This window comes from Choloepus didactylus, chromosome 8, assembly GCF_015220235.1.
Source record: "Choloepus didactylus isolate mChoDid1 chromosome 8, mChoDid1.pri, whole genome shotgun sequence".
NCBI lineage: Eukaryota > Metazoa > Chordata > Mammalia > Pilosa > Megalonychidae > Choloepus > Choloepus didactylus.
Genome location: NC_051314.1, coordinates 34135875 through 34161543, shown reverse-complemented (window position 1 = coordinate 34161543; position 25669 = coordinate 34135875). Strand labels below are relative to the sequence as shown.

The following is a 25669-nucleotide window of genomic DNA, read 5'->3' as shown; positions in this document are numbered from 1 at the left end:
CAAATACTCAGACCCATGTGTAAGGGTGTTGAAGCAAGAAGTGAACATTTCGGCAGAGTCTGTACTCCAGAGTCTGATGTAGTAGGATCCAGCTGCGCAGAACTCGGCCCTCCATTCTACCAGTTAGATGTTTTCATGTTCTTCTTAATGGGGTGAAACCAAACAGAAATTTCAGATGCCTTGAACATCTTTGGCAGTACATTTTATATAGGTAGGTAGTAGATGACTATATGGAGTTTATCGCTATATAGTTCTTGTCAGAAATTACATATTATACATTGAGTCCAAAGCCACTGATTTGTCATTAGAGTTTATGTCTTTTATATCCTGCAGGAAGTAAATAGTGGAGTTACAAATAAAAAATTATTGACTTCTATTTGTATTTTGTTGTGGTCAGAGAATGTGCTTTGAATAGATTAAATTTTTTTTTTTTTTAATTTATTGAGTCTTGTTTTAAGTCCCAGCATATGGTCTATTCTGGAGAAAGATCCGTGATCACTAGAGAAAAATGTGTGTCCTGGTGATTTGGGATGTAATGTTCTATATATGTCTGTTAAATTTTTCTATATCTCTCTCTCCTTTCTTTGTTTCTCTGTCAGTAGGGTTCCCTTTAGTATCTGAAGTAGGGCAGGTCTTTTATTAGCAAAATCTCTCAGCATTTGTTTGTCTGAGAAAAATTTAAGCTCTCCCTCAAATTTGAAGGAGAGTTTTGCTGCATAAAGTATTCTTGGTTGGAAATTTTTCTTTCTCAGAATTTTAAATATGTCATGCCACTGCCTTTTTGCCTCCATGGTGGCTGCTGAGTAGTCACTACTTAGTCTTATGTTGTTTTCTTTGTATGTGGTGAATTGCTTTTCTCTTGCTGCTTTCAGAACTTGCTCCTTCTCTTCAGTATTTGACAGTCTGATCAGAATATGTCTTGGAGTGGGTTTATTCTATTTGGAGTTCACTGGGCATTTCTGCTTTGTGTATTTATATTGTGTAGAAGGTTTGGGAAGTTTTCCCCAACAATTTCTTTGAATACTCTTTCTAGACCTTTACCCTTCTCTTCCCCTTCTGGGACACCAATGAGTCTTAAATTTGGACATTTTATTTTATCTATTGTATCCCTGAGATCCATTTTGATTTTTTCAATTTTTTTCCCCATTCTTTCTTTTGTTCTTTCATTTTCCATTCTGTGGTCATTGAGGATGCTGAGTCATTGTTCAACTTCCTCTAATCTTGTATTATGAGTATCCAGAGTCTTTTTAATTTGTCCAACAGTTTCTTTTATTTCCATAAGATCTTCTATTTTTTTATTTACTCTTGCAATGTCTTCTTTATGCTCTTCTAGGGTCTTCTTTATGTCCTTTATATCCTGTGCCATGCTCTTCTTCATGTCCTTTATGTCCTGTCCCATGCTCTCATTGTTTGATTTTAGGTCTTTGATTAATTGCTCCAAGTACTGTGTCTCTTCTGATCTTTTGATTTGGGTGTTTGGATTTGGGTTCTCCATATCATCTGGTTTTATCATATGCTTTAAGATTTTCTGTTGTTTTTGGCCTCTAAGCATTTGCTTTACTTGATAGGGTTCTTTCTGGATATAATACCAATATCTAATTATTCAGATCTACAGCTTGTTGGCATATACTTTCTCTAACTAGCCAGCAGATGGCATCTGTGAGTCACCTATTCCCCTCAAGACAGTTCTCCCCGACTTTGTGGTGTGTGGGGATCTGATTCTTGTTGGGTTTAATTGGTGCACTAAGTTTGGGTGTGTTGTTGGTGCTGTCCGCCCTGAATGTGGGGCATGTGTCTAGGTGGTTAGGCAGGCAGGGCGGCTTTAATAATCAAACCTCCCAGGTGTTCCCGGAGTTTTAAGGCTGTTCCAAGAGTCTAAGCCTTCATTTCAGTCTTGCCACAGATTGTCTCTGCCACTGACCCACAAGTCCTTGGTATTGGTGTAGGATCCCTGGGATTTCTGAGTGGGTCCCCTTTCCCAGCTGTGCTCTTCCAGGACCTCTGCTGAGGGAAGGCTGTGCCATGTCACAGGTATGCGCTGGCTCTCCAGGAAGCCCTGGGCTGCTGGGCTGTGCAGGGGCATTCCCAGCCTGCTTTAAAGATGGTTGAATGGGGCATGTTAATGTCCCCTTTTCTGCACAGCTCCACCTTCCTAGCTCTGGGACAATTAGCTGTGTGTGCACTGAAGGCCACTGTCCACGGCCGATATTGTGGCATGTGTGTGGCACTGTGGGAAACACTCTTGGCGCGGCTCTGGGCTATGGCTCCATCCCTGGGCAGGAATGTCTCCAGGGCAGATGTCTGCAAGGTGCATGGTTTCTTTCTCCTTTTGGCTTCCCTCTATCCCCCTGGCCCCAAGACAATCAGGAGTGGGTGTGGGGAGAGCTATCCTGCATGCCAGACACCGAGGTGTTGGCTACAGCCTGTTCCTGCAGTGCTTCACTGCGTGGTTCTCACTGCCATATCTGCAGCTGCTCCTGGGTTTTTGTTTTTGTTTTTTTTTAAAGAACTAGTCCATCTCCAAACACCAACCTGTGGTTTCCCCACACTGCAGCACAGCCGCCGGACTTTCCGCCAGCTTACTCACTTGTTTCAGAATGCAGACTCCCCGTTTCACCAAATGCATGGTCCCTGTGGATTTAGCAGACCTTGTCCGGCTGGTGCATCGCTGGAACTGGTGTTCTGGGTCACTTTCTGGCTTTTATCTAGTATTTTTCATGGAGGTGTTTTTTTTGACCTGTCTCACCTAGCTGCCATCTTAGGTTCTCCCCCAACCCTGGAGTTTATCACTATAGACTGTGGGCTTAGACCTTCTCAACAAACCCTTTGCTATTTCCACACTATTCAAAGTATCATTATATATTGACACCTCAATTAGGGGGAAGCTATCATACCATAAGACTCAAGAATCAGGTGTCAATATTGGAAAGAAAAGCTGAGTGCCTCTGTGATGGGTTGAATTGTGTTTCCCAAAAGGACATGTGCAGGTCCTAACCCCTAATATGGCTGGTGTCCACATAAGAAGGGAAAATTTGGATGCAGAAGCAGCAGACATTGGGAGAAGGCCATGCAAACACGGAGGCAGAGATTGAAATATGCTGCCACATGCCAAGGAATGCTAAGGATTGCTGGTAACCACCAGAAAATAGGCAGAGCCAGGGAAGAATAATCTTTTGTCAGTTTCAAAGGGAGTATGGTACTGATGACACTTTGACTTAGACTTCTAGCCTCCAAAACTTATGACACAATATGTTTCTGTTGTTTTAAGCACCTGGCTTGTGGTATTCTGTTACAGCAGACCTAAAAATCTAAGACAGGCTCCCATGAGACAATTCTGTCTTAAATAGGGTTATTTTTGTCTATGCAGGTTACACATTATATTACTCCACAGAGTTATTTGTTAAGAGGCAAAATTAAATAAGATGTACTTCTGGAATGGAAGGGATCAGAATCCAGAATTGTTACAATATATTACTTAAAATATTCAGTTTTCAACAAAAATTGTGAGAGATGCAAAGAAACAGAAAAGTGTGACCCATACATAGGGGGAAAACAGGGAGTAAAAATTCTCTTTAAGGAGGCCCAGATGTTGGACTTCCCAGACAAAGACTTTAAAGCATCTATTATAAATATGTTTTAAAAAAACTAAAGGGATCACTTTTAAAAAATTGAAGGAAAATATGATAATTATTCATCAAATAGAGATATAAATAGAGAAATTTTTAAGAAATCATATGGATATTCTGAAATTCAAAAGTACAATGGAATTGAAATATCAACAGCAGATTTGAGCTGGCAGAAGAAAGAATCAGTGAACTTGAAGATAGCTCAATAGAGATTATCCTATTTGAAGAACAAAAAGAACAAAGAACAAAGAAAATTGAATAGAGCCTCAGAGACCTATGGGGCACCATTAAGTGCACCAACATACATGTGATGGGAGTTCCCAAAGGGAAGAAAAAAGGCAGAAAAAATATTTAAAGAAATAGTGACCTAAAGCTTCCCACATTTGATGAAAAACATTATTCTACATGAGAAAGCTCAACAAACTAACAGTAAGAAAAACTCAGAGATCCATGCCTACATATATTGTAGTCAAACTGTTGAAAGACAAACAGTAAATCTTGAACTCAATGAAAAAAAATCAGATTAAAAAATGCAAATAAGCCTGATATCTAGTAGGTGCTCAATAAATGTTAGTTATTCATAAATTAAATCTGCAAATTTAGAGGAGAGTAGACCAGAATCCCTGTATTCAAGGATATATACACTGATAAAAATGCTCATCCAATTTCAGGAAAGCATGGATTCTGAGCTGCTTTCCAATAGTGGGGATAACTATGGGATATTATCCATAGTCTAGGCCAGGAATAGGTAAACTATAACCTGCAGGCCAAGTCCAGCCTGTTGCCTATTTTTGTAAATCAAGTGTTATTGGAACGGAGTCATGACCATCTGTATACCTATTGGCAATGGCTCCCTTCATGCTACAATGGCAGAGTTGAGCAGTTGCATCAGAGACCACATGGCCTATAAAGCCTAAAATATTTATATCTGGCCCTTTACAGAAAAAATGTGCTGGCCTCTTGTCTAGGTGCTTCTCCTTAATTCCCACCACTGTTTATCACCACAGCTACAGAAATCCTACTGCCACCATAACCCTACCTACCTGAATTAAATTCCACTCACTCCACTTTTGATTGCTGTGGTGGTTTGAAGAATATGTACCCCAGAAAAAACATGTTCTTAAATTTAATCTATTCCTGTGAGTGTGACCCATTGTAAGTAGGACTTTTTAATGAGGCTACTTCAGTTAGGGTGTGTGTGGCCCAGTCCACTCGGGATGGGTCTTAACCCAACTACTGGAGTCTGTTATAAACAGAATGAATTCTGACATGAGAGAGAGAAAGCCATAGGAAGCAAAAAGCTATGTCAGCAGAACCCAGAAGAGAAGGGAGAGACCAGGAGACACAGCCATGTGCCTTGACATGTGACAAAGGAAACAAGGATCACTGGCAGCCAGCTCAGAACACCACAGTTTTTGGGGAGAAAATGATGCATTGATTTAGACTCTCTTTTAGCCTCAAAACCATTAGCTAATAAATCCCCATTGTTTAAGGCAACCCATTTCATGGTATCTGGTTGAGCAGCCTAGGAAACGAAAACAGTTGTGTATCTGTTCTCTACTCTTCCCTTCCTAACAAATTCCTGTTTATTCAGCTCTTCACCCCTCACTGATCCCATTGCTGAGCCCATCCCCATTTCTAGGAGTAGATGCTGAGTGGCCCAAGCCCATAGGGGCATGGTATTCCCATGATAGCTATATTTGGTTCAGGAATGGGTCTGTGACTTAGTTGGCCCAAAGAGACTGAAAAGAAAGACATACAGTTTATTTTTGAAAAAGAGGGTTTTGTTTTTCTCCTGCTAGACATGAAAAAGAACATATAGCTAGTGTCACTGATAGCCATCTTGCCACCAAAGAGGAACCATGTTGGAAGAAAGGATGCCAAAGAGAGCCAAGTAGAGAGATGAAAAGAACCTGGGCTCTTGATGAAATCTTGACCCATTACTTCTACTGTGCCCAGAGTCCATTGTATCTCATTTGAAATGAGATTTTTCTGTTACTTGCTATAGCAAAGCATCCTAACTCTACTTTCAGCAGAAAATATTCTAACTGCTATAATCCCTTTGATTATAATTTTTACGTCTGACTCTCTTAGAATCCTGCCTGTCCCAGCTTCCCTACCCCACCTGACCACCTGTACTTTCCTGATAGCCAAACACAAATGTTCCCCAAAGTCTTGTTCAATCACTATTTGATCATTCAATAAGTATTTATTGAGGACTCACTATATACTAGGCACTTTACTTAGTGTTGGGGGTAAAGCAATTAAACAAGACAGACATGTAGGAGCTCATTGTTATTGTGCAGACCCAGTAAATGAAAATTTAAGATAGTGATTAGTGCGAAGAAGGAAATAAAGTGATGGGCAAGAGAGTAATAGGAAGGATGGGATAAGTCTTCTTAAGATGGGCTGGTCAGAAAGGCTTCTTTTAGAAAATAGTTTTCAAGTTCTTCAAAAAGTTAAACATAGATTTACCATATGACCCAGTAAGAAGTCCACTCAAAAACTTGTACATGAATGTTCATAGCAGCATTATTCATAGTAGCCAAAAAAGTGGAAACAACTCAAATGTCCATCAATTGATGAAAGGAGAAGCAAAATGTAGTAATATTCCATGCAAGGGAATACAATTCAGCCATACAAAGGAGTGAAGTACCGATGCATGCTACAATATGGATGAACCTTGGTAACATTATGCTAAGTTAAAGAATCCAGTCACAAGAGACTAAATATTGTATAACTCAGTTATATATTATATAGATTCCAAGTAGATTAATGGTTGTCTAGGGCTGGGGGTAAGGATGGGGAATGGCAAGTGACTGCTAATGGGTACAAATTTCTATTTGGAATAAGGAAAGTATTTTAAAATTAGATTAGGGTGATGGTTGCAAAACTCTATAAATACTAAATATACTAAAAACCATTGATTATATTAAAAACCATTGAATTATTTATTTTCAATGGGTACATTTTATGGAATGTAAATTATATTTCAATAAAGCTGTTTAAAACAAAAATAAGATGAAAAGAAAAGGTCTCTTTGAGGAGGTGATATTTAAACTGAGACCTGAAAGATAATTAGAATCCAGTCATGCCAAGAATTGGGACAAGAACTTTCAGTCACAGGGAGCAACATGTGCAAAGACTATCAAAGTGACAAAAGAGGAGTGTGGTCAGAGCACAGTAAACAAGAGGGTAAGTCGTAAGAGATGAGGTTGGAAAGTGGCCAGGGTAGGCAGGACCTTTTGAGACTCGCAAAGTCACCAAGTTCCATTTTGATGCAAACTCTCACCAGGCAGTATACGGAAATAGGCATGGAATATTTAACAACAAAACTCCAGTAACCCCAAATGCTACAGTTGCAAAACATGTGATTGTTGGAAGCAGAAGCAAAAACAAGTTTTAAAAGGGAAAATCCTTTAAGGCGACACTTAGCCTACACCCAGGGAAGTCCATTAAATTATACCCACCATGTTAAGAAGATCAATTTCTAGGAAATGTTTACAGACATTTTAGAGAACATGTGAAGAGTTCATATTTCCAGCAGGTTCAGAATGTGTGGGATCCTGTAGGAACAGAAATCACTAAAGCAATGTAAACACAGACTTCATAGTGTCTGAACTTTGTGAACAATTGTAGGTGACAGGTCTGAGATCTGAGATGAAGTAAGTGACTAATCCAGATTAGACCAGCACAGGATGCAGAAAAGGATCACAGGATGACACAAAATTCCAAGTGCAAATATAAGAATATTGGAACAAGAACCAGGAGGGAAAAGATAATAAGCCTTACAAGTTTTCATCAATACCCTTGAGAGGAAGAACTGGTGGTTAACAGACTAATACTAGCCTGATCATCCATCATGTATGTATTTAAGCTTCTCAAATTGCACTTTACATGACTGATCAAAATAAATTTCAGAGTGGAAAGAGGCAGAGAGACAGAGATAAGTAGTAATTTAGATTCAGTTGTTGCCCCTACAGTCAATTGCAAAAAAATGGCTGCAATATTTTGCAGTTTCTCCTAAGAAGAGGCAGAATCTATTTTTCCATGCCCAAAATCTAGGTTCAGCCATATGATGTGCTTTGATCAATGAGAGATTAGGAAACATGATTCAAACAGAGGCTTGAATGATGCTTGTACACTGGGGTTTGCCTTCTCTCTTGCAGCTTTTGGAACCCAGCCACAACGTGAAGAAGCCTAAGCTAGCTTGCTAGATATTGGACACCCCTGTTGCTCCAGCCAACTGCCAGATATGTGAGTGAGTTGTCTAACCCCAAAGCCCATTCTCATAACTCAGTATCGCTACTACTCTTTTTTTAATGCAATTTTATTGAGATATATTCATATACCATACAATCATCACATACATACCCTACAATATTCATATACCATACAAAGTGTACAGTTGTTCACAGTATCATCACATGGTTGTGCATTCATCACAATTTTTTGAACATTTTCATTACTCCAGAAAATAAGAATAAAAAGAAAAATAAAAGTAAAGAAGAACACACAAAACACCTCATACTAGTTTTTCCTCCCATTATTCATTTACTTTTTGTCTCCCTTTTTTCTATTCATTTGTCCATATACTGGATAAAGGGAGTGTGAGCCACAAGGTTTTCACAATCACACAATCACACTGTATAAGCTATACAGTTACACAATCATCTTCAAGAATCAAGGATACTGTATTGTAGTTCAACAGTTTCAGGTATTTCCTTCTAGTTATCCTAGTACACTAATAACTAAAAAGGAATATCTATATAATGCATAAGAATAACCTCCAGAATGACCTCTCAACTCCATTTGAGATCTCTCAGCAACTGAAACTATTTTAATTCATTTCTCTTCCCCCTTATGGTCAGGAAGGCTTTCTCAATCCCATGATGCCAGGTCCAGGCTCATCTCAGGGAGTCATGTCCCATGTTGCCAGGGAGATTTACACCCCTGGGAGTTATGACCCAGGTAGGGAGGGAGGACAGTGAGTTTACCTGCTGAGTAGGCTTAGAGAGAGACGGGCCACATCTGAGCAACAAAAGAGGTTCTCTGGGAGTGACTTATAGGCACCATTAAAAGTAGGCTTAGCCTCTCCTTTGCAGTAACAAGCTTCATAAGGGCAAGCCCCAAGATTGAGGACTTGGCCTATTACAATGGTAGTCCCAATGTTTGCAAGAATATCAGGAATTCCTGGCAAACAAGTGCTGGAGAAAATGTGGAGAGAGGGATGCACCTATTCCCTGTTGGCAGGGAGGTAGAATGGCACAGCTCAGCTGTAGGGCAGTGTGGTGGTTCCACAGGAAGCTAACTATGGGGTTTCCATATGGTCCTGGAACCCCGTTATTGGGTATATACTTGGAAGAACTGAGAGCAGGACATGAGTAGACATTGCATGCTGGTGTTTATGGCAGCTGTATTCATGATTCTCAATGGACGGAGGTGGCCTTTTTGTATCCCTCTGTTTATTTTTTTAACAGTTTTATTCACACACCATACAATCCACCTGAAGTAAACAATCAATGATTCACAGTATAATCACATAATTATGCATTCACCACCACAATCTATATGAGGACATTTTCATCTCTTCCCCAAAGAAAGAGGAAAAGAGGGAAAAATGAAGAATAAAAATACAAAAGATAGAAGAAAAATAAAACACAATGAAAAGGTCAGACACCACCACCACCGCCACCAAGAATCTCATATCACTCCCTTATATCTCCCTCTTATAGACATTTAGCTTTGGTATATTGCCTTTGTTACAATTAATGGAAACATCTCACAATGTTACCATTAACTATAAACTCTAGTTTGCATTGATTGTACTTTTCCCCCATACCACCAAATTTTTAACACCTTGCAATGTTGACATTCACTTGTTCTCTCTCACTTAAAAACATTCTTGTATATTTAATCACCATCATTGACCACTCTAGGTTTCACTAAGTTACACAATCCCAGTCTTTATCCTCTATCTTTCTTTCTGGTATCATACATGCCTTTAGCCTTCCTCTTTCAACTGTACTCACACTCATCTTTGTTCAGAGTACTTAAAATATTGTGTTACCATCACACACTATTATGCTATCCTTTCCATTTCTGGATCTATACAATCAATCCTGTTGAACCTTCTATACTCCTTCAGCATCAAATGCCCAATCTCTAACCTCTTTCTATCTCCTGATAACCTGTGTTTTCAACTCTCAAATTAGGATCATCAATGTTAGTCTATATTAGTGAGATCACAGTATCTGCTCTTTGTTTCTGGTTAATTTCATTCAACATGATGTCTACTATCATTTTGTCTTTTGGATTTTATATGTTACATCTTATTTTATGTTTATTTTTTATTTTTTATTTTTTCCTCTCTCTCTCTTTTTACCCTTTCTGCTAGTCTTCATTTCTACAGTCTTCTCCAAACCTCTCTCTCCCGTCTTTTCCTATCTGCCTGTAGTGCTCCCTTTAGTATTTCTTGTAGAGCAGATATTTTGTTCACAAACTCTCAGTGTCTGTCTGAAAATATTTAAAACTCTCCCTTATTTTTGAAGGACACTTTTGCTGGATATAGAATTCTTGGTTGGCAGTTTTTCTCTTTCAGTATCTTAAATGTATCATACCATTGCCTTCTTGCCTCCATGGTTTCTATTGAAAAATCCACATATAGTCTTATCAAGCTTCCTTTGTATGTGATGGATTGCTTTTCTCTTGCTGCGTTCAGAATTCTCTTTGTCTTTGACCTTTGATACTCTGATTGTTAAATGTCTTGGAGTCAGTTTGCTCAGATCTATTTTTTGGGGGGTATGCTGTGCTTCTTGGATCTGTAATGTTTTGTCTTTCATAAGAGATGGGAAATTTTCAGTGATTATTTCCTCCATTATTGTTTCTGCCCTTTTCCTTTCTCTTCTCCTTCTGAGACACCCATGACACATATATTCATGCACTTCATGTTGTCATTCAGTTCTCTGAGACCTTGCTCATATTTTTCCATTCTTTTCCCTATCTGTTCTTTTGTGTGTAGGATTTCAGCTGTCCTGTCCTCCAGTTCATGAATACTTTCTTCTGCCTCTTCAAATCTGCTGCTTTATGGCTCCATTGTGTTTTTCATCTCTTCTGTTGTGCCTTTCATTCCCATAAGTTCTGCCAATTGTTTTTTCGAACTTTTGAGTTCTTCCTTATGTTTGCCCAATGTCTTCTTTATATCCTTCATCTCTTTTGCCATATCTTCCCTCAACTTGTTGATTTAATTTTTGAATTGATTTAGGAAATTTGTTTGATTAATAATCAACTGTTTCAATTGCTGTATCTCAGTTGAAGTGCAAGTTTGTTCCTTTGACTGAGCCATATCACTCTTCCTAGTGTGGTCTGTAATTTTCTGTTGTCTAGGCATTTGGTTTCCTTGATTACCCCAATCAGATTTTCCCAGACTAGACGGGCCCAGGTCTCAAGAGGAGGCTGTATTCAGTATCAGGTTTTCAGTTCTATGCCATGATTTCAGCCATTCCACCCTTTCCTGACTGGTGTACGATGTTGTCTGGTCACAGATGTCACCCCAGCAGTTGTTAAAGACTATTTTCTAGTTGTTCCTGGCTATTTGCTAAATGCTCTAGGGGACTAAATTCCACACCTCCCTATGCCACCGTCTTGCCCCGCCCTCCACTACTACTCTTATTACTCATCAACTGTGTACTTAGCTCTAGACCTCTCCTTCTCTTAACATGTTCAAGGGTTTGAAAGGGAAAGAAGCATTGGAATTAGAGTCTGAAAACTGGGTTGAATGTTTTTCTCTCCCATGTATAAGCCAAGTCATCCTGGGAAAAACATCTATCTTCTCTGAGCCTCAGTTTCCTCAGCTAATCATAGGGTTCCTGGGAAAATTAAATAACAACTATAAAGGTGCTCTGTCAACTTACAGTGATATATATTAGCAATTAATAAGGGTGGGATATGTTAACCAACTCACCAGAAACAGTTTTCAAAGAGCCTAACTTTAACAACCTGGAGAAAATCAAGTGAAAATACATTAGTTTCACTAAAAGAAATGGTTACTTTTTTTGCTTTGTCTGCAGTGTCACACAGTAAGATGTCCAGTTAAAATGCCATAGAATTTTATAGTATTTTCTAATCTTCCTTTCAAAACTTGAACTACTAGTGTTTGGAGATGAAAAGACTTGGGAAGTAAATGCTTTCTCAACCTTTGAAATGCTTCCAGACTTCTTTTCATCTCAACATCAAAGTTGGGAAAGTGTCTTCCACCCATGGCTCACCCAGTACTTTGCTACTCCTATTAATCTCTCTATATATCTGCATATTAAGAATTAAGTGCTAGTCTTTTTCTCTATAACCTTTCTGCTGACCTGTCCTTTTTTTTTGCTGGCAAGCTGCTGACACATTTGGACAGGTAACTCAGCTCATAAAAACAGCCAGAGAAGAGAAATGGTGAGTCAACACCTATGAAATGCTGAATATGGCAGAGCATACAAAAGCATATTTATAAGCTTAGTTTAAAAAAAAATGGCTCTTGCTCTCTGGATGACCTATTCTCAATCCTATCATCTTGAAATCAGAAGCAAAAAAACCCCACATTATTGATAAGAAAAATCATGATTGGGGCTCATCAAAAATTTCAAATTTAGAAATCTGGAGGTTGAGTTTACCCAAAAGATGCCTTAGTTCACTGAAAGGCTAGCATATGAATAAGCTGGAACAACATCAGTCTCTTCTGAAAGTTCCAAGGTCCATAAAATATTTCCAAAGCCCACATTTCACACCTTTTATTTGCTGAATTTATCTATTTGAGATACCTTTGTTCCAAAGTTTCTATCATGCTTTAAATGAGTCACCAACTTAACTGAAATTGAGCACATAGAATAGAAGTAGACAGAGGTGTGGGGGTAAATAATATTGCTAAAGAATGGTAAATGAAGAGGAACAGTAATGTAACACCTGCTGCAGGAGGGTATCGAGAGTCTTGACTCCTTCAAGCCCATTTTGGCCTCACCCTGATCTTCTCTGACACTTACTGCCATCCTTACCCTCTTCTTTCTGTGTTTCTGAGGTGAGAGATGGGGAGGGACTGGAGGTATGGAGCCTGTAGCATATGGGGTAAATCAGGAGGAAATCTGGATTAGGCATAGGTTAGGTTCAAAGATGGTACTAGGATAGAGGGTTGAGGTCAAGCATTAGGTAAAGATACCTGGGCACACATCAGTTGCTAATTTTGTTTAAAGCCAAAAGTTTAATGATCAAAAGGGCATATTTTGGGACACAGGCATCTAACAGCCCTCACTTGCAGTGATACAGGCAGAATAATAGCTCCCAAAGATGTCCACATTCTAATTGTCATAACTGATAAATAATATTTATTACCTTATATTGCAAAAGGGACTTTGCAGAGGTGAGTAAGTTAAGGATTCTGCTGGATAATTCAGGTGGGCCCAATATAATCACCAGGGTTCTTAAAGGGGGAGGCAGGAAAGTCAGAATCAGAGGAAGAGGTGTGATGGGCAAAGAAAGAGAGAAATTTGAAGATTTTATACTGCTAGCTTTGAGATGGAGGAAGATGTCATAACTCAAGGAATGTGGACCCAGAAGCTAGAAAAAAGTAAAGGACTGTATTCTTCTCTTGAGAATGTGTTCTCCAGAAGAAACACAGCCTTGCTGATGTCTCAATTTTAGCCCAGTGAGACCCATTTTGGATCCCTAACCTCCAGAATCGTAGGATAATATATTTGTGCTGTTGTAACTCATTAAGTTTGTGGTAATTTGTTACAGCAGCAATAGGAAGCTAATACACTTGGCTTCTCCTTTGGGGCCATTACTGCTTCCCCTGTGGGAGGGGCCTGCTCCCTGTTTCCCAGGCTTCACCTCCAAACAGATCCTTGTAGGTAATTCCCCAGGATTGTAGGGAAAAGTACAAGTCTCTGGCCAGTGCCCACTCTTGGGCACTTAACCATCTCTGGCTTTGCCAAGAAACATTTATGCTGTGGTGTGTTTCCTAAAGCAGTGTAGAGCCACAGAACTTTAAAACACCAATTTTCATGCTCCCTATTGCAGTGTCTCTCAGTCTTGTTTCTGCCCCTACATGTCACTTTGCACACATCCTCAGCCTTGCTATTTCCCATTACACTCAGGCATTTTCAAACTTCCCTATTCCACATGTAACAAATAATTATGAAATTAAGATTTAACAAATAATTATGAAGACTGAATCACTATATAGATGCCTTTCTCTTACTTTTTAGTATATTTTGTAGAGTAGCCAAAAGGAAATATCTGAAATTACTGACACCCACTAAATTGCAAATGGTAAAAAGCTTGTGACTGATACCGCTTGTACGCCCTTATCCTGTTTTACAACTTTAGAGTTTTATGATTATAAAGACAACCCCCTAATGTTAATGAAGGGACTTGAGTCAGCCCAGCACTAACTGCTGACTACAGTGTAATTACTTGTTATTATAATGGTTATTCTAGCTTAGTTTTAGCTTAGCTCCACTCCTTTACATTTAAATGAGTCATCAACTTAATTAAAATTGAGTGCTTGTAAGAGAAATAGACAAAGGTGTGGGGATATATAATATCTTCAAAGAATGGTAAATCCAGAGGAAAATTAATGTAATACCTGCTGCAGGAGGGTATCAAGAGTCCTGACTCCTTCAAGCCCATCCTCGCTGACACTTATTGCCATCCGATCTTTCCATAAATTGTAGCTGTTTATACTTGTTATTGTTATCCATAAAAGTCCTAAACTCTTTAGACTCAGGCAGACAGATTATAGGCCCATAGGCCGTACCTGTTCTCCTTGCTTTGGTTGCGATAAACTCTTTCTCTCTTTGAAACCCTGATGTCTTGGATTGGCTGTTATGCGCATCCAGCAGAGAACCCCATTTGGTAAATATCATGCACACCCTCTCCCCTTCTTCCTGTACTCAGAATCACTGCTTCATGAACTTTACAGTGTTAGGTTCATGGGCCCTGGGCCCTCACCCCACCCACCCATTCCACCCCTACCCTCCACCCCCCACCCTTAGAAATTCTGCACCTCAGCCCCAGGAATTCTGCAAGTTTGCGATAAAGCCACCACCACCACCACCCTAGGAACCCTGCACATCCGCAATAAGCCACCGCCCCTGTCCTCAGGAATTCTACAAGCTTGCAATAACGTTTAAATTTTAAACTTTCCCGCTCCCAAGTTGCCGCTCCCCAGTCCCCACTCTCCAACCTCCTGCTTTCAAACTAACCAATGGAAACTTGCCAGCTACCCCCCTTCTCCAAAGCAGCCACTGAGAAACTGCCAACCTGGACCTGCCAGCCTCCCCAACCCTGAACAAAGAACTTCCCGCCAACCATCCTTTACAAGCCCTACTGTTCCCTTGGCTCTGGGCTGTCGCTATGTTAGACTTCAGCCTGCCTGCGCACAGCCAGATAATAAAAGCTCCTTTAATTAAGTGTTTGTCTCTTCTCTTCCTGATCAAAAAAATCTAACATACAGATCTTTACCTAACTACCTACCATCTCCATCTCTATCTTATCTTATCTTAGAACACACTAAAAACTTCCATGGTAAGTTGTCTTATTTAGGTTTCACAACCATACTATGGGGTAGGTACAATGTATATATGCAAATTTAAAAAACAATATTTAGATTTTTATAATTATAAAAGCAATGACACCTATATACTCCTTGTTAAATGTAGTGTAGTGGGATATATTTGTAACGTGCTCTCTTGCCAAGCTTTTGTTTTTATCCATGGCTTTCTCTCACTCAACCTAGACCCTGGGCATCATTTACAGCCTCAGGAGAGGGCAGTAAGAATAAAAGTGTCAAATTCTTGGCTTTTGAGATTGAAAAGCTGAGATCTAAACACATGGTAAAGGAGATGTGGAAGAGTATGTAATCTCACTCCAGAGGAATGGCGTGGGAGGAGGGGGCATTGGGAGGGTGTGGTGGAAAAAGAGGTAAGTAAGAGAGTTCAATACTGGAGACTCCCTGAGAAAAAAACTCTGCACCATCTTCCTTAGTCAAGTTGCTGTGCATGTGGAACCCAATAGAGGCTCCAGCTGGATTTGGGAAATCTGAGAGCCTGGGGAGATGGCGCGTTGAAGCTGACCTCAAACCTAAAATGGCTCAAGAGTAGGAGAATAGATGGTTGTGTGGGGTTTCTACACAAATGATTGGGGGGGGGCAGTGGATGGGACAGTCTCACCAAGTTTCCCCACATTTGGCAAAGCACAGGAGCAGATAAGTGTTTCCTGTGTGCCCGGGAAGGATGCAGAAGCAGCCAATAGAGACCCTGGCCCCAGGAAGCCTTGTGGCTGAGAGCTTCAGAGACCAATCCCTGCACCCCATTCAGAATAAGGATACCCAGTGGAGGACAGAGAACCATAACTGAAGACCAGATGACCTTCCTCCCATCCCCAAAGCTTTGTCATTTCATCAGTCCCCAGAACTGAGAGGGACTGTAAGAGAAAGGACAGCAGGGCTGGGGGTTTTTGCCACCCAGTGAGGGCGTCTTTATCTAGAAATTAGATTGAGTTACTGTAAATTAAAGAAAGTTGTATTTCCTGCTTATCTGAATGTTAGGGACTGAGATTTGTTTCCATGATTACAGCACCACTGCAGCTTACTCAATCATTCCTCAAACAGTGGGCATTTGGGTTGCCCTCCCCACTCTAAGAAATTATGAGGACTCCGTTAAGGTAGTGCTCTCCCTTACCTCATTAAGAATAAACTCAGCTTTGTCTTATCGATGGGTGGTTTTGGTGATCTTTTTGGGGCCAGCACTCCAGAAATCATCATTTTGTTTGGATATGTCAAGCATGTCCCCACCCTAGTGCCTTTGCTCCACCTTTTCCCTCTACCTAGAACACTTCCCCAAACAGCATGGTTTGCCCTTCACTTACGTCCGTTTTGCCTCAAGTGTCAACTTATCAAAGCTACCCAACAACAAATAACAACTCCCCATTCCACCACTCTCTAGTCCCCCTTTCCTACTTTATTTTTCTTTACAGCACTTTTCACCACCTGACAGAGTATATATTTGTTTATTTATTTACTCAGTCTCCCTCCATGAAAATGTAAGCTATACAAGAGCAGGGACTTTGTTTAGTTATCTGCAATAGACAGCTATTTTGTGTCAACTTTCCGCATTTTTCTTTTTTGATACTGCCTTTAAGGTTCCCTATAACACAAGCTCCTAACACACAGGAACCATATTTTATATTACTTCTTAGTCCAAGTGTCTGTCATGAATAGATGCTCAACAGATATGTACTAAAGGAAAGAAGGAGAGAAAGAAGAAATAGGTAAAAACAAATGAATAAAAGAACTATCATAGCAACGGCATGGCTGAAGGTAGTGTGAGGCAGAAAGTTAACTGCTCTCCCTTTCTCTTGATCGCACACCTCCTCCCTCCACCCAGGAAATCTCATCCAAACTGTTAGCTAAGTACTTGGACATGTAAAAGTTAGCTGACTGGTGTAGGCAGCTATAAAGAACTGAATTGTTCTCGCATAAGAAAATGGAAAGATTTGGGGAGGCTGAGGGAGAAGGGCCTCCTAATACAGCAAGGGAGAGAAACAAAAGAAGATCCAGGAGAGGAAAATGTAAAACACTGTAGGGAAGTTGAAGCACTTTTTAAGAAAATTTTAATCAATTTTCCATTCCATTTAAGTTGTTTGCATCACTATGCTGTAAACTCCTCATCACCCAAACCATCAGGAAAATTCTGCGACCCTCACAGAGGCCTCAGGTGAGTGGCTTTTCATGTGTGACAATCAAGGAAAAGGAGCAAATGCCTTAATTGGTTCAAATCAAAACAGAGCCAACGTAAAGCCACAGATGAAAAAGACGAGACTCAGAAGAGGGAAGATATCAGAGCCAGGGGACGCCGCAAGATGGTCAGCCCTAAGAACTGCAGAAGTCTTGAGGAAGACATGATTTTCCATGTGCCATGCAGTGGGGATCCTGCAAATGTTATCTAGTTCTTAAGGGGCAGGAGGTCTAGCTGGCACATGGCTCACCTTAAAAACAGATTCCCTTTTCAGTTCCCCCACCTGAGCATGCCTGGGGCCTTATCTTCATATAGGTCCCTCTGCCCTCGAGAGCCACAGCATCCCCATAGGAATGGCACAATCTGATTCTCTGAGACCTGTGGACTTTTGGACTATGCTAATTTGCAAGTCTGTATAAGGAACAATTATGAATGCATGTATATACTCCATTTTCTTTACCTACTTTTGTAACTGAGAAGTTAGGATTTAGGGGATGATTATGATTACTGAATCATATAGATAGTCCCTTTTTACTTTCTGGTATATTAGACAGACAGAAATACCTGAAATCTCTGAACTGTAATCCTGCTGCCTTGATCTCTGAAAATGATTGTATAGCCTTTGTCTTGTGCCCTTGTGATTGTAAAAACCTTGTCACTTGTACCCCCTTTGTTTTTTTTTTTTTGTTTGTTTTTTTAACTTTACAGTCTTATAATAACAAAGGCAACCACCTAATGTTAATGGAGGAACTTGAATCAGCTCAGAAGTAACCATTGACTTGCTCTGGTAATGGTTAGCTTAGTTCTAGCACAGCTCCACTCCTTTACATTTGTAAACTGTTTCTGCTTATACTTTTTAATTGAAATGGTAACTCCATCTCCCCTTGTTTCTGCTTATCCTTATTATTGAAATGCTAACAACTCCATCTCCCCTTGTTTGAATCCATAAAAACCTTTAACTCTTTCGACTCAGGGAGACAGATTTCTGGGCTGATAGGCCATCTGATCTCCTGCTTCATGCCTAGCAATACACTCTTTCTCTCTTTGAAACCCCAGTGTCATGGGATGTCTGTTAAGCACCTTAGGCAGAGAACCCATCACCTTTGTCTGGTATCAGTTTTACAATTAGATTGACACTTAAAAAGATTATTTTCTGTGCTTCTCTATTGAGATTTACCTCACCCCCACCCCTTGGGTTATGCCCAAGTTCTTGTTTGTCCAGAATCTCACAAACCTATTAGGAACAGAAATGCTACCACATCCAAAAGGTGTAAAGGTTCCAAGGATAACTTGCTGTGGCAGGTCACTGAATATGTTGGTGTACATGCCACCCCAAGGGAGGGCAGAATAGCTTTGGCAGACAGCTAGGCGACTGGAAGGATAGATAAAATCCAAGTTAAGGAACTGATTTGACAAAAACAACAATAACGTTAATAATAATTCTTATATAGAATGATGTCAGCTCTCATACACTTATCCTATTTTATTTTTTTTATCAACTATTTACAGATAAGGCAACAGAGTCCCGGAGAGGCTGACTCATTTTCCCACAGACACTGAGTATGATAATGGCAGTGCCAGAACAGCACATGAGTCCCCTGACTCCTAGCTGCATGTTCCTCCCATACATTCATTTTACCTGCACCCTCATTTTAGCCCCAAATTCTTGGAAACCAATCCCATAAATAATAACAAAGGAGTCTGGCCAGACTGTCCTGCTAATGCCAGAGTGACTGGAGACCAAAGCCGTCCAGTGATGCCCAGCACTGCCCAACAAGGTTACTCCAGCACAGAGCAGGAGGCTCAGGTCTCCCTGCCACCAGCTGTGGACACACCAGGGATGAAGGAGGGCTGAGGGATACTTATGGGTAGGTGAACAATTTCACAAAAATTATCTGCACCAATCTCTACAGAACTGACTATGATGGAGTCTTGAGGATTTTTCCATTTTGGATTTGTAGGAATTCATTACAAAATCTCTTCTCTAAACTAGATTCTCTAGATACTAAATGCCCCTTATTGGGTTCTGTCTAATAATCAGGAAAATGAATCAAGGAGAACTCATTTTCTCAGAAACACATGAGCCCTCAGATATTTAAAAATATTGGCTACAATCAGAGGTTCCTTCAAATAGATGTGAGGTATGTAAACCAAAGAACTTGTCCCAACTCCTTTCTCAGACTTCTGTCCCAAACATGAGGGAATGTGGACCCTTCAGAGAAAGGGACTGAATAAACACAAGGCATCGAACCTCCACAGAGCTGCTGCACTTTCCCAGTGCTTCCCTGCGATTTGCTGCTGAAATGGAAATGCCTCACCAGTCAGCCCCTCCCATCACACCCTGCCTCCTCCGTTTCCCTTTCTCTCTGGGAATTTCGCAAGGATATTAGGTCACAGAGGAACCATCCACCAGGGCATAATGGAATTTTTTCATCGCTGGGTCAGCCACCATGACCTTTGGTATCTGAGGCTTCCTCTTCAGCAGCTCAAGCCAGAAACACTGGGACCCATGTCCATCCTTGTCCACCTCTTTGGGGTCATGGTAGTGGTGGAGGATAAGTCGTTTGTTAAATCCCTCTTTTTTTAGCTTAGCTTCTTCTGCTTTTCTGTTCAAAAGAAAAGAATTCAAGATTTGGATAATTTCTTGGTTTTTGACCATTGGAAGACAGACAATGGCTCTGTTTGAATTCTCTGGAGCCTCCTCCTCACCATTGATCTAATAGGCTTCTTTTAAATGGGAAGAACTATTTTTTCTGCAACAAATTCACCCCCAGTCCTTAGTCAAGCATTTACTAAATGCATATCATTTTTTTAACAGTTATTGATCACCTGCTGAATGTGAAACTCTATATTAGGGGCTGTAGGAAATGTAACAATTAGTACAGGAGCAGCATGGTGTATCACAGGCTTTGGATGAGTTTGAATCCTACCTCTGCTACTTGCTAAGTGTAGAAATAAGACAAATTAGTATGCTCCCCTTGAGTCTCCGTTTCTTTATCAGTAAAATGGGGATAACAATACCTCGCAGAAGTGTTGAAGAATTCTCTGCATGTGAACTTCAGAGTATCATCCCAGCATGCACTCTATAAATACTAGTGGTTATTGTTACAGTTTGGTTGGAAACACTAGTAATAAGGTGGCAAAGGGAAAGGATATGAAAGTCCCTAGTTCTAGATTTTAGACTGAGATCCTGATATTTAGATAGCTTCTTAGAACACCCATTTACTCATTCATATTTATGTAATGAGGATAAATAATAAAGGTACTATTTATGCTCATTCAAAAGAAAAGGCTTGAGTTTTAAGGCTACAGGGTAAGACCAGGATTCAGTGCCAGACATACCAACTCAAAACTCCCATCTCAACTCTCTCTACTTCATGCTACTTCTTCCCACATTCCTAGTGCCAGGAGCTATCTGCCAGGGTTCTGTATCTGAAGATCAGATGATGGAGCAGATCTTCCTAGTTCTTGCCCAGCCACCCACCCCCAACACACACGCACACACACACACACACACACACTTATGTACCAATCATGCCAGGCAGTGGTTTTGCATTTTAAGGTACATTTGAAATTTCCTAAATTTGAGCTTGCATGTCTCTAGGGTGGTCTTGGAGTGTTTGGAGAAATGTGTGACTGTGTGTGCATGTGTGTGTACATTTATTGGTTGAGTGTGGGGTGTGGGGAATGAGAAGAGCTATGCTGAAAATAAAATTAAAAAAAGGATTAAAAATAAGTAATTGGAAATTATATAGCGAATTATTTGATGAAAGGAGGAAGAGGTATGCTAGCCAAACCACTGTCGGATAGAGTTACTGGGGATGGGGGTCCCTGGCAATTCAGGCAAGTGTCATCAGGCCTTTTCAGAGAAGTGGAAGGGGCACTTCTCACTGAGTCCTGTATGGAAGGAGCCAGAGCCAGAAGGGTGGGCAAGGGCCAGATCTGCCACCCAGTAGTTGGAAAATGGAAACACTCCATTAAAACAATGCCTTTCTCCCTCTTCCCCTTTGTCTCTTCTCTTGCTTCCCTCCTCCTTCCTTTCCCTCCTTCCTTCTTCATTTTTATGAAAATGTAGCGCACTATCAAAAATGGGGTGAGTGGGCAGAATTTTCTAACAATATAGCAAAAGCAAAGCACTGCCTTTTTGGCTCTCTGAGCAGCACCATGGCGGTTGGCAAGAACAAGCGCCTTACAAAAGGTGGCAAAAAAGGAGCCAAGAAGAAAGTGGTTGATCCATTTTCTAAGAAAGATTGGTATGATGTGAAAGCACCAGCAATGTTTAATATAAGAAATATTGGGAAAACACTAGTTACAAGGACTCAAGGAACCAAAATTGCATCTGATGGCCTTAAGGGTCGTGTTTTTGAAGTGAGCCTTGCTGATCTGCAGAATGATGAAGTTGCATTTAGAAAATTCAAGCTAATTACTGAGGATGTGCAGGGCAAAAACTGCCTAACCAACTTCCATGGCATGGATCTTACCCATGACAAAATGTGTTCCATGGTTAAAAAATGGCAGACCATGATTGAAGCTCATGTCGATGTCAAAACTACCGATGGTTATTTGCTTCGTCTTTTCTGTGTTGGTTTTACCAAAAAACGCAACAATCAGATTCAGAAGACCTCTTACGCTCAGCACCAACAGGTCCGCCAAATCCGGAAAAAGATGATGGAAATCATGACCCGAGAGGTGCAGACGAATGACTTGAAAGAAGTGGTCAATAAATTGATTCCAGACAGCATTGGTAAAGACATAGAAAAGGCTTGCCAATCTATCTATCCTCTCCATGATGTGTTTGTTAGAAAAGTAAAAATGCTGAAGAAGCCCAAGTTTGAATTGGGAAAACTCATGGAGCTTCACGGTGAAGGTGGTAGTTCTGGAAAAGCAACTGGAGATGAGACAGGTGCTTAGGTGGAACGAGCTGATGGTTATGAGCCACCAGTCCAAGAATCTGTTTAAAATTCAGACAGAATAAAGCCTTATTTGTGAAAAAAAAAAAAAAAAGGCAAAGCACTTATAGATTCCTACTCTTCCCTACCTGACAACACATGCATACCACTCCCTTTATAAGCATTGAAGGCTGGCAGAATGTCAGCTTAACAACACACATTTATAAATCCAACAGGAAACCTGAGTCTAATTACCATTTTCCAAGCTCACACCTCAGCCCTTTCATTCAATGCCTAGACATGATTCTATTTTTCTACGATTTTCTACAAATGGACTTTTGGATTATTCTTAAAAGAAAGCTTAAAAAAAAAAAAGAAACAAAAGAAAAGAAAGCTAAGTATGCCTCTAAAATGTAAATACCTATAATCATCGGGAGAAAAAAAAACATTCTTCTTACAAAAGCTCTAGTGAAAAAACTCCAACACATCTCTTACATCATATAAATGCCACATTAATCAAATACTTAAGAGTAGGCAGCTTTAATTTGGAAACATTCCCCATGACTCTTTTAAAAGAAGTGCTTCACGTTCTAACCCCTTTAACAGGACCCTAGAAAAAGAGCCTTTTTCGTCAGTGTGTAAAGACCAATCTGCTTCACATGGCAATATCTGACTTTCCTCCGAGCCCTTCCTCCGAGTGTCCACAGCAACCTTGCTCTCCTCCCACCTGAGGGCCAGAAGTTGACCCAGCAGGTGTTAATTATCAGCAAGTTGATTCATTAAACAAAGGGGTCCTAATAATGGCACAGAACATTTCTTGGAAGTTTCAAGTGGTTGGTTATTCCCAGGAAAAATCATTGTCAGGACCAAAAGAGCAATCCTTCTCTAAGTCAGAAACTACATATTAGTCCCAGCCCTCTGGTCAGCTGGACCACTCCAAGAAAGAGGCTGGAATAGAAAGGGAACAATGTCTCAAATCAAATTGGCCTAAGAATCTAACAGTAAGTGAAATTCAAAATGGTGGGGGCATTCCTTGAATGTAAGAGTTGACAGATTCTTGGAAAGCATCTCATCCCATTTTATAGATAAGGGAGCCAAAGTACAGAAAAGGAAAAAACACCCCAAAATTAATAATTACTGTTAATTGAGTGTTTACAATATACTACATTATTTAGGATTTACAATATCCTGCATTATTTTATTCAAAGTTTTCAACAACTCAATGAGATAGAATCTATTATGATTCCCATTTTCCATGAGAAAAGAAAGGCTCTGAGAAGCTAAGTTGTCCCAAATCCCATGGTTAACAAATGGGAGCATGAGATTCATGCGGACTCTACAGCCTGGCCTTTAAGCTTTTACAATATAACGACCATTGTACTCAACAAGCACCTAAAAAATGGCAGGGTAAGGGTTAGAAGCTAAACTGGATTTCCCAGAATAGAGCTTTTCTTGCACCACCATGTTGTAACAGTGACTATGAGCAAAATCAGAGGACTAGAGCTTTACCAGCTATAGCCCAGAGATCTGATCCAGATGGATCCCGTTGGGGAATTTGCCCTGCTGGACCTGGGGATCTGGTCTGGGATAAGAGGGTTCAGTACTTTTTTAAGAACAGATTTTCTGGGATAAATCCATAGTCTATCCCAGTGTGGACTTGCCACTATCATTAGAGAAGACTCTGCCCTTCTTCCTCCTCTTAAATTCCCTGGGTCTGATTCAGTATTATACTTCTATGTTGCTTCTGTGTTGAGCCAAATGCAGTGGAAATTTGGTAGGACAAAGAGGCCAATTTGCCTAAAATTGGATTCCATCAAGCAAGTGTTCACTGAATCTCCATGGTATCTCTAATGCCAATACCCAGGAGATATTAAGATTTGGCTGCTTTTTTTGCAAAAATATTCATAATAACATACAAATTGCTTGTGTTCTTATTAAAGCTTGGGTTCTATATATGACGAATCCCTTGGAACTAATCCTAGCAACCTTAGCAATTATCATTGTTAAAAAACCACTCCCTTGATACTGTTTATTACTATAGGTCATTTATAATAGTACCTTACTCATCCCTGCTTGGATGCCAGTTAAATTTTCCTCCTCCGTCTTCTCTATCAAGTCATTTCTTCTTGGTTCAAAACTCATTTCTTTCAAGAAACCACCTCTGATGGTGCTGAGTTATTATTAAAAATGCTTTTTACTTGCTTAGTGCTTTAGTATCTACAAAGCACTTATGTAAATTGTGCTGATTCAAGCATCTCAACTACCTGCTATAGTAAGTAGAAAACATGTTATTATCTCAAAATGACTAAAGAAGCTGAGGAGAAGGGAGTCCAAATGACTTGCACAAGCTCCTATGTCCATTTACTAATGAAACCAGGTGTTCTGTCTCCAAGTTCGGTTTTCTTTGCATTAAAATATACTGCCTGCTTCACATCACTCTGAGGACTTTTTTCAACTTGAAAAACTGATTCTAAGTTCACCTGGATGAATAAATCAGTGAAACTAAGATGCTTTATGTAGGAAAAGTAACCAGAGGCAATTTGCCATGCCAGATTTTAAGATGTAATAACTAGCATTTATTGAATGCTTACTTGTGTTAGGAATCTTTACAGCAACCTCATAAGGTAGCTACTATTATTATCCCCATTTTACAGATGAGGAAAATGAGGCACAGGGAAATTAAGTAATGTTCTCAAGATCACATGAATGGATGGAGCTGGGATTTTAACCCATCAGTTGGGCTGTAAGGTCTCTTTCTTAACCACCATACTCTGACTGCCAATCTCATATTATATAATCTGAATAATTAAAATAGCTGAAGACCTAATAGGAAGACAAATGGAACAGAATAGACAGCTCAAAAGCAGACTCCAATGTATGTAAGAATGATGATGAAGTTGAGAATTCAAATCACTGGATAACAGCAAGTGTATTCAACAATGGTGCCAGAGAGGTAAAGAGGGTTGCAGTTAAATGCACAGGGTTTGGTATCAAACAGAGTTAAGCTTGTGTCACAGTTCAATCACTTACTAGTTCCCTGACCTTGGCATAACAACAGTAACTAACTCATGGAAGTATACAAAGCACTTCTCGTAGTGGCTTACACAAAACAAGCACTCAATAAATATTAACTATCATTATTATTAAAGTGGGGGGAACAAAGCTAGAATCTCACTGATGAATACCACACAAAATTTCCAGTTAAATGTAGAAAAAAGAAAAAAAAAGGGGGGGTGTAGATCTTTTTAATCTCAGAAGGAGGAAAGATTTCTCCAATTATAAAAGCAATGGAAGAGATCTTAAAACACTGAGAGTTGGACAATAATAAAAGTTAAAACACCTATGTCCTAAATACAAAATTAAGAAGGAAACAGGAAAA

At 40.0% G+C, this 25669-nt stretch overlaps 1 protein-coding gene across 1 annotated transcript; it reads left to right on the top strand.

Moving 5' to 3' along the window:
• Nucleotides 1-21545: 21545 nt before the first annotated feature.
• On the top strand, nt 21546-22327 carry LOC119542118 (40S ribosomal protein S3a-like). The gene has a single exon (XM_037846639.1). It carries the CDS (start codon nt 21566-21568, stop codon nt 22310-22312), a length of 747 nt encoding a protein of 248 aa, XP_037702567.1. The 5' UTR covers nt 21546-21565; the 3' UTR covers nt 22313-22327.
• The last annotated feature ends 3342 nt before the right edge of the window (nt 22328-25669 follow it).

What these genes read in the sequence shown, in the direction of transcription:
- LOC119542118 (XM_037846639.1), top strand. Translation starts at nt 21,566, where the DNA reads ATGGCGGTTGGCAAGAACAAGCGCCTTACAAAAGGTGGCAAAAAAGGA.